Source organism: Phyllobates terribilis, unplaced genomic scaffold (assembly GCF_046119375.1).
Source record: "Phyllobates terribilis strain yellow unplaced genomic scaffold, ASM4611937v1 Scaffold_12__6_contigs__length_324123572, whole genome shotgun sequence".
NCBI classification, from domain to species: Eukaryota; Metazoa; Chordata; class Amphibia; order Anura; family Dendrobatidae; genus Phyllobates; species Phyllobates terribilis.
The window spans coordinates 239,011,850-239,030,629 of NW_027362772.1; the positions used below are offsets into that span (position 1 = coordinate 239,011,850).

The window sequence follows — 18,780 nt, forward strand, 5'->3', positions numbered from 1 at the left end:
ACCATGTATGATATAATAATTTCATATTATAAAACAAAGACAAAACATCACTTCAGTTTCCTAGCCCTGCCTTATCCCAAATCCTAACATTATAGACAGAACCATTTTCATTTACACGGCCGAATAAAGGAGTGTAAAATTAGTCTGGGGGAAAAGAGGGGCTAACGATTAGGGAGTAACATTGTATATATACAATCTCTAATTAGGAGATTCATGGGCAGCCCTGGAGTATCCAGCCAAGGACTCCATATCTTTTCGAATTTGCGAATCAAGTTTAATTTAAGATGGATTCCTCTTTCCAACCAGATATTATCTTTTGCATTAGCTCTCCAATAGTTGGAGGTTGTGTGTCTAACCAGTTAAATGCGCACGTCTAGTCGGAATGTGGCTGGGATTATGCATATCACATACTTGTGGTCACATGACTTGTTAGAATGTGGCTGGGATTATGCATATCACATACTTGTGGTCACATGACTTGTTAGAATGTGGCTGGGATTATGCATATCGCATGCTGGTGGTCACATGACTAGTCGGAATGTGGCTGGGATTATGCATATCGCATGCTGGTGGTCACATGACTAGTCGGAATGTGGCTGGGATTATGCATATCGCATATTTGTGGTCACATGACTAGTCGGAATGTGGCTGGGATTATGCATATCGCATACTTGTGGTCACATGACTAGTTGGAATGTGGCTGGGATTATGCATATCGCATATTTGTGGTCACATGACTAGTCGGAATGTGGCTGGAATTATACATATCACATACCTGAGGTCACATGACTAGTCAGAATGTGGCTGGGATTATGCATATCGCATATTTGTGGTCACATGACTAGTCAGAATGTGGCTGGGATTATGCATCGCATACTTGTGGTCACATGACTAGTCGGAATGTGGCTGGGATTATGCATATCGCATATTTGTGGTCACATGACTAGTCGGAATGTGGCTTGGATTATGCATATCACATACTTGTGGTTACATGACTAGTCAGAATGTGGCTGGGATTATGCATATCTCTTACTTGTGGTCACATGACTAGTCGGAATGTGGCTGGGATTATGCATATTGCATACTTGTGGTCACATGACTAGTTGGAATGTGGCTGGGATTATGCATATCGCATATTTGTGGTCACATGACTAGTCGGAATGTGGCTGGGATTATGCATCGCATACTTGTGGTCACATGACTAGTTGGAATGTGGCTGGGATTATGCATATCGCATATTTGTGGTCACATGACTAGTCGGAATGTGGCTGGGATTATACATATCACATACCTGAGGTCACATGACTAGTCGGAATGTGGCTGGGATTATGCATATCGCATATTTGTGGTCACATGACTAGTCGGAATGTGGCTGGGATTATGTATATCGCATATTTGTGGTCACATGACTAGTCGGAATGTGGCTGGGATTATGCATATCACATATTTGTGGTCACATGACTAGTCAGAATGTGGCTGGGATTATGCATCGCATATTTGTGGTCACATGACTAGTCGGAATGTGGCTGGGATTATGCATATCGCATATTTGTGGTCACATGACTAGTCGGAATGTGGCTTGGATTATGCATATCACATACTTGTGGTTACATGACTAGTCAGAATGTGGCTGGGATTATGCATATCTCTTACTTGTGGTCACATGACTAGTCGGAATGTGGCTGGGATTATGCATATTGCATGCTTGTGGTCTCATGACTAGTCGGAATGTGGCTTGGATTATGCTTGTGGTCACATGACTAGTCGGAATGTGGCTGGGATTATGCATATCTCTTACTTGTGGTCACATGACTAGTCGGAATGTGGCTGGGATTATACATATTGCATGCTTGTGGTCTCATGACTAGTCGGAATGTGGCTGGGATTATGCATATTGCATGCTTGTGGTCTCATGACTAGTCGGAATGTGGCTGGGATTATGCTTGTGGTCACATGACTAGTCGGAATGTGGCTGGGATTATGCATATTGCATGCTTGTGGTCTCATGACTAGTTGGAATGTGGCTGGGATTATGCTTGTGGTCACATGACTTGTCGGAATGTGGCTAGGATTATGCATATCGCATGCTTGTGGTCACATGACCGACCGGTATCACAGGATCCTGATAGCACGCACCACTGACTGTAGGCTTTCATAAAGTGACTGCAGATTTTTGTCACAAACCTGGACACCCCCTTTAAGTCCCCATATGCACTTTAGCTGAAAGTCAGCTGAACCCACCAATTTTTGGCAAGACCAGCTGACCATCCGATGTGTATAGGTGCCTCCCGTCTCACTCCCAACAGATGATGTCGGGAGAAGAAGGATCGGGCTGTTGGAATTTGCATGCCCAATCCTTTTGTTTTCAAGAAGAGATGAGCTGCTGTCAAGAGTCTGGCAGCGGCTTCCTCCCATATTCCTGTCAAAAAAACCTGAACGCCAAGCGCTCATGTATGGAGTTGTGAGCGATACATGTCTGCCGAAAGCTTGTGTGTACGGTATATGTGAATTAGTGGGTTACTGGTTTATCAGATTAGAAAAAGACCCCCAAATAATTGTATTCTAATGGATGCAGAAGCCCCCCTATACAGACTGTTCATGAGGTTAACCCCATCCTCTGCTGGTGGCACAGTATTCTCCCATAGACTATGGCTTCCCATGGAAACACTCTGCTCGATACCATATGTGAAGTCAGAGCGATACACACAACTTGCCGTAATATCTGTCTATCCTTTGCCCAGCATGGACGAAGCCGCGGTTATATTTTCCAGGGCAGCGCTGCCAAAGGGACTATAATGAGTCCGAATGACTAATTAAAATAATAAATCCTGATTCTGGGCATTGTTTTTCCGTGTCGCTGCCATAGTGAAGCTAATGCCGGCGCTGCCCGGCTGGATCCGCAGCCCTCAGCGTCTCCGCAGAGAATCCCAGGCTTGTCATACCCACTGTTTTGAACAAAGAGGTCTAAGATACCCCGTGTGTGTAATTTCCTCCATTTTCTGGACTGGGGCTGTGTACGCAGGACCGTGACAATGGTTATATGAGTAATGTACGAGCTAGTGGAACATAAACCACCCTTGGAGGGAGCCAGCGACGTTTACTGGAGATGATATCTTAATTGGGAACAGCTGCTTTTGGGAAGTGGTCCCACTTAACATCCAAGAGAAAAGGATGAGCTGATTCTTCAGCTTCTTAAAGGAGTTGTCCACCTTGGGGTATTTTTTTTTCTACTTGAATGTATATATTTGGGGCTAAAAATCATTTTGGTTTGGGTTTCATTAAAAAGTTTGACTTTTACAGGCTTGTTACTTTACTGCTGATTCAACCTTGTTGTGGTCTGTGGACATAATTTAGTTAAGCTGAGCTCAAAAAAAAAAGTCAGATAAGAGTTACAAACTCTCAGTCTCACTGACAGACTCTCAGTTAAATCATTCTGCAATCAGAAATAGACAGTGCCACCCAGAGGCTATAGAAGGCAAACATTTTTATGGTGGCGTACACAACATCTTCAACATATCTTAGAGCCCAGAACTAAAGAAGATCAGGGAGTGGTGAGTAATTTACTTTTGTGATCCGATATTTACATTTAATGATATCTTTAAAGAGGACCTGCCACCAGAACCTGCCAAAAGTGTTTACACTTATTTTATTCCCGCTGCTCTTCTGAGAATTCGGCTTTTTTCAGTTTTAAAATCTGCCATACGGTTCCAGAGATATGGACCTTTTTATTTAGTTCTCATTTTTATGCACTTTTCCAAAGGGGAGTGGCTCATGGGAGCAGCCTCAAGACACACCCCCAAGGATCCTTTGAGCCACGCCCCCTTGCAAAGACCATAAAAATGCACACTAAATAAAAAGGTCCATATCTCTGGAACTATATGGCAGATTTTTAAAAAGGAAAAAGCTGTATACTTAGGGAAACAGCGGGAATGTAATAAGAGCAAAAACTGGACACTTTTGATACGGTGACATGTACCCTTATATTCTTTTTTTCTGTACTTTTTTTTTTTTATTGTCTGGCCTTATGACAGTCAAATCAACTTCTTATTGTCATATTAGCCACAATATTTGAGCAGAGACCTACTTGTGAATAATTGAGGGGATCACGGTAGCTGTCCACCTCCTTAAAATGGCTGTCATCCATGGCGAAAATCAAATTTATACCCTTTTCTCAATCAGTGGCTATAAATATAGTAGCAAACTGGATTTATTGCACATAGACTGTGTAATACATGACCACCCCATGACCTGTGCTGACAGACTAATGGTGGCCTGTCTTTAAAACGGGACAGCCGCCTTGAATGTGGTCAGGGCAGTTGTCAGCGTCTTTCCCTCCTACTGGCTATATACATTGAGAAGAGCGGGTGTCCCCATGTGCCATTATACACTACATGCACGCATATCATTAGACTAAAAACCTAAATCCATTTGACAACTAAAAGTTTGTAATTCAAAAATAACCCAAAAACAGCACAAGCCTATACTAAAAACAATTGCTTTGAGAACAAAAAGGGAATCTGTCACCTGGTTTTTAGTCCCCCCTTCTGAGAGCACTGTAATGTAGAGGCAGAAACCCTGATTCCAGTGATGTGTCACTTACTGGGCTGCTTACTGACATTTTGATAAAATCAGTTTTCTCTTCTGCAGAGCTACCAGTTCTCTGATTGCTGAGCTCTGCATAACCCCGCCCACCCCTCTGATTGGCAGCTTTTTACCCAGTGAGTGCTGGGGGCGGGGTTATACAGAGCTCATGAATATGGAGGACTACCTGACAGCAGGTTTACTAGTCCTCTAGTAATCTCCTGCTGATAAATCAGTGATTTTATGAAAACTACATTATAGGGCCTAGTAAGTGACAAATCGCTGAAAACAGGGTCTCTGCCCCTACATCATGCTGCTCTCTAAGAATCCCTTTAAGACCAATTGGAGGAATTTTTACCCCACCATTATCTACGTTATCACTTACCTGATATATGACGTGCCTGATATATGACGTATCTACTATATCACATTCCTTCCATACCCCGTATCTTCTATATCACGTGCCTACTGTATCACATGCCTATTATACCCCATGTCTACTTTATCACGTGCCTGCCATATGACGTGCCTACTGTATCCAGTGCCTACTGTATCCAGTGCCTACTGTATCCCGTGCCTACTGTATCACATGCCTACTGTATCAAGTGCCTATTATATCCCGTGCCTACTATACCCCGTGCCTACTGTATCACATGCCTACTGAATTAAGTGCCTATTATATCCCGTGCCTACTGTATCACATGCCTACTGTATCAAGTGCCTGTTATATCCTGTGCCTACTGTATCACATGCCTACTGTATCCCGTGCCTACTGTATCCCGTGCCTACTGTATCCCGTGCCTACTGTATCACATGCCTACTGTATCAAGTGCCTGTTATATCCTGTGCCTACTGTATCACATGCCTACTGTATCCCGTGCCTACTGTATCCCGTGCCTACTGTATCACATGCCTACTGTATCAAGTGCCTGTTATATCCCGTACCTACTATATCACATGCCTACTATACCCCATGTCTGCTTTATCACATGCTTGCCATCTGACGCGCCTACTGTATCCAGTGCCTACTGTATCCAGTGCCTACTATACCTAGTGTCTACTATATCGCATGTACTTTATCACGTGCCTGCCATATGACGCGCCTACTATATCACATGCCTACTAACTTTAGTCACTTGTATATCTGATTGTTATGGGTTATTGATAACGTTGTTATTAACAATAGACGCCTTAATCGTGGTGGTGATTTTGGTGACATTTACTTTTAGTGCCACTAAATATTCCCTCCATCTATCTTTGTGTGTTGCATGGCTCATATGCGCACAAGGACAAAATTGTTGATGCTTTTCTTTGAAAGTAAACAAGACCCGCCGTGGTCACTGAAATAACTTGAAACTGACAATAAGTACAATAAGTAATGTTCAATTTGAATTTACTGAATATCAACTAATATTTTGTTGCACAACCTTTTGGGGCAATCACTGCAGATAAACTATTTTTCTTACTCCCAATGAGACTTCTGCCCCTCTCTACAGATATTTTGGACAATTCTTTGTGAGAAAACTGCTCAGATGTGGAGGATCCTTCTCCAGACTGCAGATTTGGCTACTGTCCCTTAGACCATATAGTTCTAGATAATATGTGTAATGCACGGCCCCAATATCCGTATTCGGTCAGTATTTTTTCTCAGGAGTGGGAGACAAAACCAGGAGTGGGTGAAAAATGCAGAATTGGTGACTTGTTTCTATTATACCTTTTCTCTGATTGTTCCTCACCTGGTATTGGCTCCCACTCCTGAGAAAAAATACTGACCGAATACTGACCAAATACTGATTGTGAGACTGTGGCCTTACTGTAGGAACAGGAACATCGAGCTGTTTGGAGATGGTTTTATAGTTATTACCGTTAATATGTTTGTCTATAATTTTCTTTCTAATCTCCTGAGACATCTCTCCCCTTAGCGTTCTTCAGTCCATGTTCATTGTGTACACACCAAGATACCAAACAGCACAGTGACTACTTTTCCCTCCACTTTAAATAAGCAGATTGACCAAATACAAGTTTGTAGTCACCTGTGATGCTAATTACAGGACCCTCCTTAGTTTACCATGTCCCTATAGTCAAATTATTTTCAAGCTTTTTAAGGGATACCAACATTTTTGTCCAGGCCATTTCCTTTAGGTTGGTTTCTTGTTTGTTTGTTTTTTACATTTTTCTGTTGAATCTGTTTATAGTTTTGTTCTGCTTTTAGGTTGCATATGATTTAGACATTGATTATCTGGATGTATAAATACTTGTCAAACTTGCGCTCTCTCATTTTCAGTTAGGTTACAAGTTTGGGTAAATTTGTGACCCAATGATCCATCTATACTTTCATAGTACCATGTGGCTCTGATGATGATTTCACTGCAATATTTAGGAATCGCCACATTTAAGCATGGTAAACTTTTTTTTTTGTTTTCTCAAGAAGTTACAGAATAATCTGCATTACCAAAGTTTGTGATGGACCCTTCTACTCCTCCAGGTACTGTGCTACGTAAGTGTGAACCGGAGGAGGAGGACAGGACTTATCAACTAAGAAGCGTTGCATCTAAACCTTGTTTTTTGCTAGAAACGTAAAGTTACAAAGTCTATGACGATTTCTATTCACTTTTATGTGGAAACTATTATTTAGATACTTGGATGTGATGATTTGTTGAATTTTTTTCCCCATTCCCCTGGGTTAGATCACTTGAATAACCGCAGTAATTCAGGGCATTATGTGCAGCGCTGCTTCCAGGACTGGCGCCTCTTCCTGGCATGTCATAATGTGACAAGGTACAGTTAAGCCTGTTTCTACCGCCACAACCGAGTTCATATAGCTTAATGTCTATACTCCGCGATCATACAGTGCAACCGTCAGTGAGTCATTAAAGGGACAACTCTGGGCAAAACCCATCCTGTGTTATACCCAGAAGATTTAAAGAACCACTGCCCAATATAAACCCTCCGCAGGGTATCATAGGAGTCTGTAGTCGGCTATCGAACCTTGTAGTCAATGTGTAGAACACCAGGACAATTTTGACTATCGAGCATTGAAGCAGTGACTGACAACTCCGGTTCCTAAATTTAACGTTTTCTAAGAATTGGTGTAAAGCGCTCGTCTGGATATGAATCTCCATGCAACTCCATAAATACATCACCTATCCTACATTCATAATTCTGACGACTTCAGAGCTGAAATCTCCCATCATATATGAAAAGGCTTTTCTGGCAAGGGTTGACTTTCCACCCAGCACTGTACAATAATAAAATCAAAACGTGGCCATGTGCGTTAAAGGAAAATTATTCCAACCTGCTAATTTTTGATAGTGTATGTAGGTGTCTCAACTCTAAACCCAACCATAGATTTTTTGAGAAAATCATATACATGATTCTTTGTTCTCGCAGGACATAAGCTCCTCTATGCAAATGACACTTGCACACTCGGTAAAGGAAAGCTGGAATAGTTGGCAAGCAAACAAGCATTTGACCAACAGCTATTAAAAGTGTAGGACCCGGGGTCTGTTTTCTGTAACAACTAGCAGAATTTTGAATGCAGCTCTGGAGTATAATATAGGCTTTAAGGGGGTTGTAACAAATTTGGAAGTTATCCCTATCCATAGAATAGGAGATAACTTCCTGAGTGCTGATGGTCAAACCGCTGGGAGCACCCTCAAACCGCGGCTATAAAGACTCTCATGTGAATGGGAGCGGTGGTCGATCATGCGCATTGTCGCTCCATTCATTCTCTATGGGACCGCCGTACATAGCCGAGCGCAGCTTTCAGCCAGTCATCGGCACTCCCATTGAGAATAAATGCAGCAGCAGTGTGCATGATCAACCTCCGCTCCATTCACAAGGGTCTCAGGATCTTCAGACCCCAGAGATCCCCTATGGATAGGGGATAACTTACAGACTTGGTACAACACCTTTCATATTTCCACCTTCAGCATATGATACTTTTAATGGGGATTATCACAGAATTGAAAGTCATCCATATAACTTACTGATCGCTGGGGTCTGACTGTTGAGATCCTCAGCGATAACGTGACCCTGTAGATGCCTATCTTGAATGAATAGGAAGTGCGCATACTCGACCTCCGCTCCATTCATTGTCTACAGGACTGCCAGAGAAAGCGGAGTACAAAGATCTCCTATTTCCTCCATTCCTATTGCTAATCAACTAAGCAAAAAGCTGATGTGCAAACCCAACCGGTCTCTGCAGAGCCCCATACTGGAGATTATTATGGGTCCCATATGTCAGACCTAGATATTAAAAGGTTATCCCATATTCTATGGACAGAAGAGAACTTGTGATATTGGAAAGCCCCTTTAAGGCTCTTACATAGATCCTAGGAACAGTTGCAGCTTGGATTGGCGGAGAAGGAGAACGATCCTGGGGAACTTTGACTTTGGGTATTTTTTGTGGCACCACTTGTTGCTCAGTGATCCCAAGAATACGGCTCTGGGTCTAGAGCTTGTCGTGAATGGAATAGAAGGTGCACATGCTCCATTCATTGTCTATAGTACTACCGGACAAAGCACTGCTATGTCCACTCTATTGTCCTGCTTGGCCTAGAGTTGATTGATCCCCTGCTGCATTTCATAACTGGACTTCTAAAACTGAATTTCATGTCTTGTGTCTGTGACCACATGTGTTTTTTCTTTTTCTTTTGATCAGGTGTTTCTGGCCTCGCTGAGACTGCTGAAAATGATCATCACTCATTATATTCCCAAACATAAACTGGGCAAAGGGGAAACGACGCATTGCGTGGAGAAAACGCTGCCAGACCTGCTGTCCAGAACTGGCGATACTGCCAATAGGCAAAGGGTGATCGCATCCAACTTTATTCAGGTATCGGAATAACAAACATGGCTGATCTGAAAGCATCCGTAAAGCCGTAAAGATTTATTTCATACCATATCTATACCATATGTGGAGGGAAGACCCGATGGAGGCAATGTCTGTGGATAACATCTGTGATTTCCAGCATCGAGGGTCTGTAGCATCGTGTAGAACGGCTGAAACACCTCACCAACCATTTAGAGGCAAATCCAAGGTGCAACGTTTCAAGTAAAACACAATAGATAGTTTTTCAGCGCACCTGAAAGGTGACCTTTCAACTAATAAAGGCAACTCCAAGAATAGTGATAATATAACCAAAGCTGTGCTTACTAATTTACTTCCCCTCCACTCCAGTACTTTGCAACTCTGGTCCTCTGTTTACCTGGCTACAGGTAAATGCCACGTGACCGCTGCAGCCAATCACTAGCTTCAGCAGTATACAGCACAATACCACTGAAGCCACTCATTGACTGCAGAGGTGTATACAGGATTTTATCATTTCAAAAAGGTAGCAAAAGGTCCAGCAGACGATTATATGGATGAGTACAATTTCCTTAGTTGTTTTATGCTTATTACTTTGAGTATATTTTTTATTGACCCTGAAAACCCCTTTTAAATTGGTTGTGTCAATAATTATGGCATATTGGAGGGGTGTCATTACTGTCCAGTCAGCAGACCAGTTTCTATTGGCTATGCTCGGATTTATAGAGCAACCACTATAGACTATAATTGGTGTAACACGCAGATTATGGAAAAACCTGGCATGTCCAAGCTTCACTGTCAGAGGGATTGAGAGCAGTCAGGCCCCCACTAATCAGACATTAATGGCATATCCATGTGTTATGTAATATAGTCTTTATCTAAGCGTAACCATTATTTTAAGTTTTATTTCATAGAACAATATTACACATGAATATAAGAAATGTAATCTAGTTTATCAGAAATCTGCTTTTTTTTCTTCTGGATTCATCATTCATTCTCTATTCATGGCTAAAATGTGTTCAGTGAAGACAGATTATCATATTCCTAAAATAGCAGATGTCAGTTGGTGCTCGTAACATTCCATGGGAAAAGGAGGAGCTAGAGGCAGACACAGACATTCTAGGGAGGAGCTAAAGGCAGAGACAGACATTCTAGGGAGGAGCTAGAGGCAGAGACAGACATCCTAGGGAGGAGCTAGAGGCAGAGACAGACATTCTAGGGAGGAGCTAGAGGCTGAGACAGACATTCTAGGGAGGAGCTAGAGGCATAAAGACATTCTGGGGAGGAGCTAGAGGCAGAAAGACATTCTAGGGAGGTGCTAGAGGCAGATACAGACATTCTAGGGAGATGCTAGAGGCAGACACAGACATTCTAGTGAGGAGCTAGAGGCAGACATTCTAGGGAGGAGCTAGAGGCAGACACAGACATTCTGGGGAGGAGCTAGAGGCAGACATAGACATTCTGGGGAGGAGCTAGAGGCAGACATAGACATTCTGGGGAGGAGCTAGAGGCAGGCACAGATATTCTAGGGAGGAGCTAGAGGCAGAGACAGATATTCTAGGGAGGAGCTAGAGGCATAAAGACATTCTGGGGAGGAGCTAGAGGCAGAAAGACATTCTAGGGAGGAGCTAGAGGCAGATTCAGACATTCTAGGGAGGTGCTAGAGGCAGATACAGACATTCTAGGGAGATGCTAGAGGCAGATACAGACATTCTAGGGAGAAGTTAGAGGCAGACATTCTAGAGAGGAGCTAGAGGCAGACACACATTCTAGAGAGGAGCTAGAGGCAGACACACATTCTGGGGAGGAGCTAGAGGCAGACACAGACATTCTAAAGAGAAGCTAGAGGCAGACACAGTCATTCTAAGGAGTAGCTAGAGGCAGACGCAGACATTCTAAGGAGGAGCTAGAGGCAGAGAGGCATTCTGTGGGGGAGCTAGAGGCAGAGAGGCATTCTGTGGAGGAACTAGAGGCAGACACAGACATTCTAGGGAGGAGCTAGAGGCAGACGCAGACATTCTAGGGAGGAGCTAGAGGCAGACACAGTCATTCTAGGGAGGAGCTAGATGCAGAGAGGCATTCTGTGGAGGAGCTAGAGGCAGACACAGACATTCTAGAGATCAGCTAGAGTCAGACATTCTAGAGAGTAGCTAGAGGCAGATACAGACATTCTAGGGAGGAGCTAGAGGCATAAAGACATTCTGGTGAGGAGCTAGAGGCATAAAGACATTCTGGTGAGGAGCTAGAGGCCAACACAGACATTCTAGGGAGGAGCTAGAGTCAGACACAGACATTCTAGGGAGGAGCTAGAGTCAGACACAGACATTCTAGGGAGGAGCTAGAGTCAGACACAGACATTCTGGGGAGGAGCTAGAGTCAGACAGACATTCTGGGGAGGAGCTAGAGGCAGACACAGACATTCTGGGGAGGAGCTGGAGGCAGACACAGACATTGTAGGGAGGAGCTAGAGGCAGACACAGACATTCTGGGGAGGAGCTAGAGGCAGACACAGACATTCTGGGGAGGAGCTAGAGGCAGGCACAGACATTCTGCTGCAAGTTCTCCTGGAGCGACAGTTACAGTTCTCCATAGAACGTTATGATCACCAACTGTCACCTCCAATGTCAGTAATGGGGAAATTTGTAATCACTGAACACAGATTTTACCCATGAATTAAGAATATTGAGAATGAAAGATCAGTCTAGCAGGAAAAAGAAGCTTATTTCTTTAATAAGATATATTACATAGTTTCCTATTTTCACGTGAACTATTGATTTATGGAAAAATAAATAAATAAATGACAGTTACACTAGGAAGCTGAATAACATTATACCTTAACATCTGCAATCCAATGTCTTATTCCAGAGAAATCTATGTTTTCTCAATATGTAAATGAGCTGTTAAGATCTATGGGCTGGACATAGATCTCCCTGAGAATCTGCCTCCATAGCTTATTTTTAATGAAAATGGGGCGATATCAGTACATGAGACATGTAGATCAGGAGAGCAGACTGTCAGTCATTACATGTCTCACACTGGTAACGTCCCCTTTCATTTACAATAATATTTGGAGGCAGATTCTCTGGGAGATCTATGTCCGGCCCATAGATCTTAGCTACTCATTTACATATTGAGAAATAAGTATAAGACATCGGATCGCAGCTATGAAGGTATCATTGTATTGTGTTTTCTATGACCTGCATGCCCATATAGACAGTTTAGGAGGGTTGACCTTACTGACAGATTCCCTTTAAGTTTCAATATTCTATACGGTGATTTCTGAGTCATTTAATGCACAGGTAAGACTACATGCACAATATACAAGGACCCTCTCTTTGCCTTATGTAGCGGGAAGCTCCAGGTATATAGGTCAGATGTATCCGTAATTCCCTATTCACCCGAGGATGGACAAAAAAGTGCGAGTAAGTACATGAGGCAGCAATATTCCATACAGTGGCATCCCGTAAAAAGAAGAAGCATATGCTGCTTGGCATACTTGGTATGGGGCTATAGCTGGCATATTCGCCTATGGTATACCTCCAGCGTACACTGCACACACAATATGAATGGCCATAGCACAGCTCGGCAGCACCCACTAATCGCAGCTGTTAGAGCGCCCCTAGTGGCTGTCACCCAGCTTTCCACAGACTCTAAAGCATACAAATCTGCATTGTTATAAGAAGTACTAGTTTGCGTAATTGATCCGCATTGACAGATAAGTGCACAAAATGTCTGCAGAGCGCAGAACGATAATACAATGTAAATATCAATGGCAAAAAAAGGCAAATCTCTTGGCTGCATGGTGTGAACAATACATGCCTTGTTCTGCACAAGCCCAACGGGCTCTGCTATATTCCCACTCAGCCAGGGAAACAGTAACGCTCTGTGTATGAGCCTCCTGCCTCCAGGGACGTGTGCAGTTATTTACCAGCGCGCGCTCCCAGCTTGGAAAATAAAACACGCGTTTCCTCCCGACGTAGATGTGTCGTTAATGGTCTTCTTGTGAAAGCCGTAGCCCCCTCGCTCATCTCCCCGGTGGTACATGATTATTTCATGGGCAGATTTTGGCTCCAGCACAAGGGATTCGTAATCGTGCACTTGAAAGGAAACAGTGGAAGTCATTACAGACGCACTTTTGTGCCGGTCAGACATGGCACGACGCAGAAGAAACTCGAGCAGAGTCTTTAAGTGAGACCGCTTAATATTGATTTCAAAGTGTTTTTTAATAACTGGTTTTGCTCACAATACGAATTCCACAAGAAAACCTTCAAATGAACAAAAAGTGGTGCCGAAGAACTCTCCATCACTGCCGTACAGGAGAAAACTGACTGTCTCATCATAGACATTGGTGGCATTGTGCTGGGACATGCCACACCGTGACAAGGGGCTGATTGTTATGACCCTCAGCAATGCAACTTTCTTTCTTGTGGACCCCCTGCTTGTCTTTTTTTTAGTTGTCCATATTCTCGTTGCTCCCCTGTGTATTACGTTTTGGGATTTTTTTACATTGACCATACTGTTCCAGTGATGAAAAACTGAGTAAATTTGAGAGTAACTGTAATTAAATCAGAGCTAAAATTGGTAATTTTCTGCTGCTTTCTAGTAAGTGTGTTATCTCACACCAGAGCAGAATTAACAGCTACTCTGCTCAGTACTGCTACAGTTGTGCTCAAAAGTTTACATACCCCGGCAGAATTTTTCCTTTCTTGGCCTTGTTTCAGAGAATATGAATGATAACAAAAAAAACTTTTTCTCCACTCATGGTTATTGGTTGGGTGAAGCCATTTATTGTAAACTACTGTGTTTTCTCTTTTTAAATCTTAATGACAACCAAAAACATCCAAATGACCCTGATCAAAAGTTCACATACCCTGGTGATTTTGGCCTGATAACATGCACAGAATTTGATACGAATGGGTTTGAATGGCTACTAAAGGTAACATCCTCACCTGTGACCTGTTTGCTTGTAATCAGTGTGTGTGCATAAAAGCTGAGTGAGTTTTTGGGATCCAGACAGACTCTTGCATCTTTCATTCAGGCCTGGTACTGCTTGCTATACCCGGCCTCCCTTGTTCGCACAGAATCCACCGTGTCCCTGTACATGATGTGTAGGAGGTGGGAAGTGACGCCTGTTGCTAAAAAATTTTGCAAAGATCTTGAGGTTAAGGTGAGAAAATAAACTGGTTTGTAATTGGGGCAGAAGGTTTGGTCTCTGCCCACTTTGATATGACTGATAGGTGGGCCGCCGGTACATTTCAAGCCATCAACTACTTTAAAGGGAGGTGTCCCCTTTCAACAAACATTATCCCACAAGCTCTGGAACCGGCGCTGTGTCTCGCCATTGACCCGGTCTCTCTTGTTTGTCTGCAGCATTGACATCACATCGACAGTGCTGCAGCCAATCATTGAATTTTGCCAATACAGACAGCGCAAGCTGCTGAGCTCAATGATTGGCTGCTGTTCTGTTGATGTGACGTGATGTCAACGCTGCAGACAAACAACAGGGGTGCAGCTCTGGACCTGGGGAGGGTGAGTAAGCTCAGTTTGTTTTTCTGAGCTAATAGGAAAAAGTTTGGTGAAGGGTGACAATCCCTTTAAGCTTTAGCGAAAGGAAGCGTCATCTGTAATATTTTAAGTTTATGAAGATAATCTCTAGGGTTTTCCTTCTAATAACCGAGGAGGGAATACTTTACTTCCAGATATTAACAGGTCCCCATCGGGCTGCTGTATGTTAGTCTTGTTACTGCTAGAGGAATATTTTTTGGGTCGCAGTAATAGTATGAAAAGCCAGGAAGTTCTGATTTGTGTCCTGGAAAATGAACTTCAGCAGCTTTTACTGTTTTCATGGCTCTGTGTATTCAAAACCACATATAAATCCATATAAAATCCTTTTTTTTTTAACTTTGCAGGAGATGGCGCTGTTGAAGGAAGTGAAACCCCTGCAGATAATTCCCGTTCATTTGGTTCAACCATTAAAGGGAACGCTACCATCACGGCTGGCCCTAAGCCAAGTGGAGCTGGTGGAGAACCTGGTGAAGGAAATGGGCACAGACGCTTCTGGCTTCACAGCCGACAATGTGATGAAGGTAAATGTCTGCTCAGATCGCACTGGAACGTGGGAGATGTTTTAATCCATTGATTTTTTTTTTGATTTTTTTTTTAATTTTCACTTTATTTTTTAGTTCACCTAGGAGGCATGAACCTGTGATTTGTTCTATGCACTTCAATATAGTCAAAATAGTGTTCACCTATGAAGTCCAGCTGGTGATGGGCTTCATAGGAGCACTAATTTGGCGGCGACAGGTCCCCTTCTATCATGGCAGCCCCATCAGCTTTCCACATCCTTATCGCATGGGGAAGGAAGTCAAAGCGTTGCAGAATAAATGCGCTACACAATCGGCCATTTAAATGTCACTGTCTGAGATTGCCAGCAGCATTTAAGTGACTAAACAGCAGCGTTGAGAACAAGCTCTGGTCGCTGCTGTTACAGGCAGATGCCGGCTGTATAACACCTGACGGCAGCTAACTGACATACAGAAACAGTAGGATAACGTATAGCGGGGCGAGAGATGAGGGGGATGGAGGGAAGTGAAGAAAGAAAGACTTTCAGGTATCGTCCCAGTGGTCCGTACCGAACTGCATCCATCAGTCCTTAAATCAAGCCACCAGTCCACATTTTGACTATCTTTAAAAGACCATCCAGCTCTACCAGGTATGGAAAAATGGGTCAGCCTGATCATAATCCTCTTCCAAGATGGTTTCCATCTCTGTATGCGTAAAAAGTAACTGTAATTGAAGGTGCAATGAGTGATCCCCAGTATCTGGTTATGACCGAAAATCCTGTGGAGAAAAAAGGAACCCTAGTACCATCGTGTTAAAACTTTGCCCACAGGCTCTGGAACCAGCGCTGTGCCTCGATGTTGACTTGGTCTCTTTTGTTTGTCTAAAGCGTTGATATAACATCGACAGTACTGCAGTCAATCACTGACTTCTGCAGCTCTGCCAATGTAGGTAGCACAAGTCGTTACTCTGCAGACAAACAGCAGGGATGCAGCACTGGACCTGGGGAGGGTGAGTAAACTGAATTTGTTTAATTTTACTGACCTTTATAGGAAAAAATGTGGTGAAGAAGGGCAACTCTTTTTTTTAAGCTTTAGGCATCGGAAGCGTCATCTATAAAATATGTTAAGCTTATGAAGAAAATTTCTCTTGGTATCATATGTGTAAGAAGAAAAGCTTTGTTTTATTCTTCTGAGGAAATTGAGGATCCTAATTCTTCTTCCCAAGCCTTCTGGTATTCAGAGGAGAACGACTGCTTATGATTGGGGATAAAGGGCCCATGCTGCAGACAATAGGCAGCCGGCGGAGAAGGTAGCGGCAAAACTGAGTCAAATGAGCAAATACAGTCATGGCCAAAAGTGTTGGGACCCCTGACATTGTTCCAGAAAATGAAGTATCTCCCCCAGAAAATTATTGTAATTACTCATGTTGTGTTATACATATTCTTATTTCCTTTGTGTGTATTGGAACAACACAAAAAAAAGAGAAAGAAAGGAAAATTGGACATAATGTCACACAAAACCCCAAAAATGGGCTGGACATCACATATATATATATATATATATATATATATATATATATATATATATATATATATACATACACATACATAATACACACCGTGTGCAGAATTATTAGACAAATGAGTATTTTGATCACATGATACTTTCTATACATGTTGTCCTACTCCAAGCTGCATAGGCTTGAGAGCCAACAACCAATTAAGTAAATCTGGTGATGTGCATCTCTGTAATGAGGAGGGGTGTTGTCTAATGACATTAACACCCTATATAAGGTGTGCTTAATTATTAGGCAACTTCCTTGCCTTTGGCAAAATGGGTCAGAAGAGAGATTTGACTGGCTCTGAAAAGTCTAAAATTGTGAGATGTCTTGCAGAGGGATGCAGCAGTCTTGAAACTTCCAAACTTTTGAAGCTGATCACTGAACAATCAAGCTTGTCATGGCAAATAGCCAACAGGGTCCCAAGAAGCGTGTTGGCCAAAAAAGGCACAAAATAACTGCCCATGAATTGAGGAAAATCAAGCGTGAAGCTGCCAAGATGCCATTCGCCACCAGTTTTACCATATTTCAGAGCTGCAACGTTACTGGAGTATCAAAAAGCACAAGGTGTGCGATACTCAGGGACACGGCCAAGGTAAGGAAGGCTGGAAAACGACCACCTTTGAACAAGAAACATAAGATAAAACTTCAAGAATGGTTCAAGAAATATCTTAAGACTGATTTTTCAAAGGTTTTATGGACTGATGAAATGAGAGTGACTCTTGATGGGCCAGATGGATGGGCCAGAGGCTGGATCAGTAAATGGCAGAGAGCTCCACTCCGACTCAGACGCAAGCAAGGTGGAGGTGGGGTACTGGTATGGGCTGGTATCATCAAAGATGAACTTGTGAGACCTTTTCGAGTTGAGGATGGAGTGAAGCTCAACTCCCAGACCTACTGCCAGTTTCTGGAAGACAACTTCTTCAAGCAGTGGTACAGGAAGAAGTCGGTATCATTCAAGAAAAACATGATTTTCATGCAGGACAATGCTTCATCACATGCATCCAACTACTCCACAGCGTGGCTGGCCAGTAAAGGTCTAAAAGATGAAAAAATAATGACATGGCCCCCTTGTTCACCTGATCTGAACCCCATAGAGAACCTGTGGTCCATCATAAAATGTGAGATCTACAGGGAGGGAAAACAGTACACCTCTCGGAACAGTGTCTGGGAGGCTGTGGTGGCTGCTGCACGCAATGTTGGTCGAAAACAGATCAAGCAACTGACAGAATCTATGGATGGAAGGCTGTTGAGTGTCATCATAAAGAAAGGTGGCTATATTGATCACTAATTAATTTGGATTTGGTTTTTGCACGTCAGAAATGTTTATTTCTAAATTTTGTGCACTGATATTGGTTTACCTGGTGAAAATAAACAAGTGAGATGGGATTATATTTGGTTTTTATTAAGTTGCCTAATAATTCTGCACAGTAATAGTTACCTGCACAAACAGATATCCTCCTAAGATAGCCAAATCTAAAAAAAAAACCACTCCAACTTCCAAAAATATTAAGCTTGGATATTTTTGAGTCTTTTGGGTTGATTGAGAACATAGTTGTTGATCAATAATAAAAATAATCCTCTAAAATACAACTTGTCTAATAATTCTGCACACAGTGTATATATATATATATATATATATATATATATATATATATATATATATATATATATATATATATATACACTGCTCAAAAAAATAAAGGGAACACTCAAATAACACATCCTAGATCTGAATGAATGAAATATTCTCATTAAATACTTTGTTC

The 18,780-nt window shown here is 42.5% G+C and overlaps 1 protein-coding gene across 1 annotated transcript in view; it reads left to right on the top strand.

Moving 5' to 3' along the window:
* CEP104 (centrosomal protein 104) overlaps positions 1–18,780 on the top strand; it is a 127,613-nt gene that overhangs the window by 71,658 nt on the left and 37,175 nt on the right. The window contains exons 12-13 of the mRNA XM_073656728.1: positions 9,245–9,418; positions 15,301–15,477. Of these exons, the coding sequence (XP_073512829.1) occupies positions 9,245–9,418; positions 15,301–15,477 (351 nt within the window). The remainder of the gene's footprint in view (positions 1–9,244; positions 9,419–15,300; positions 15,478–18,780) is intronic.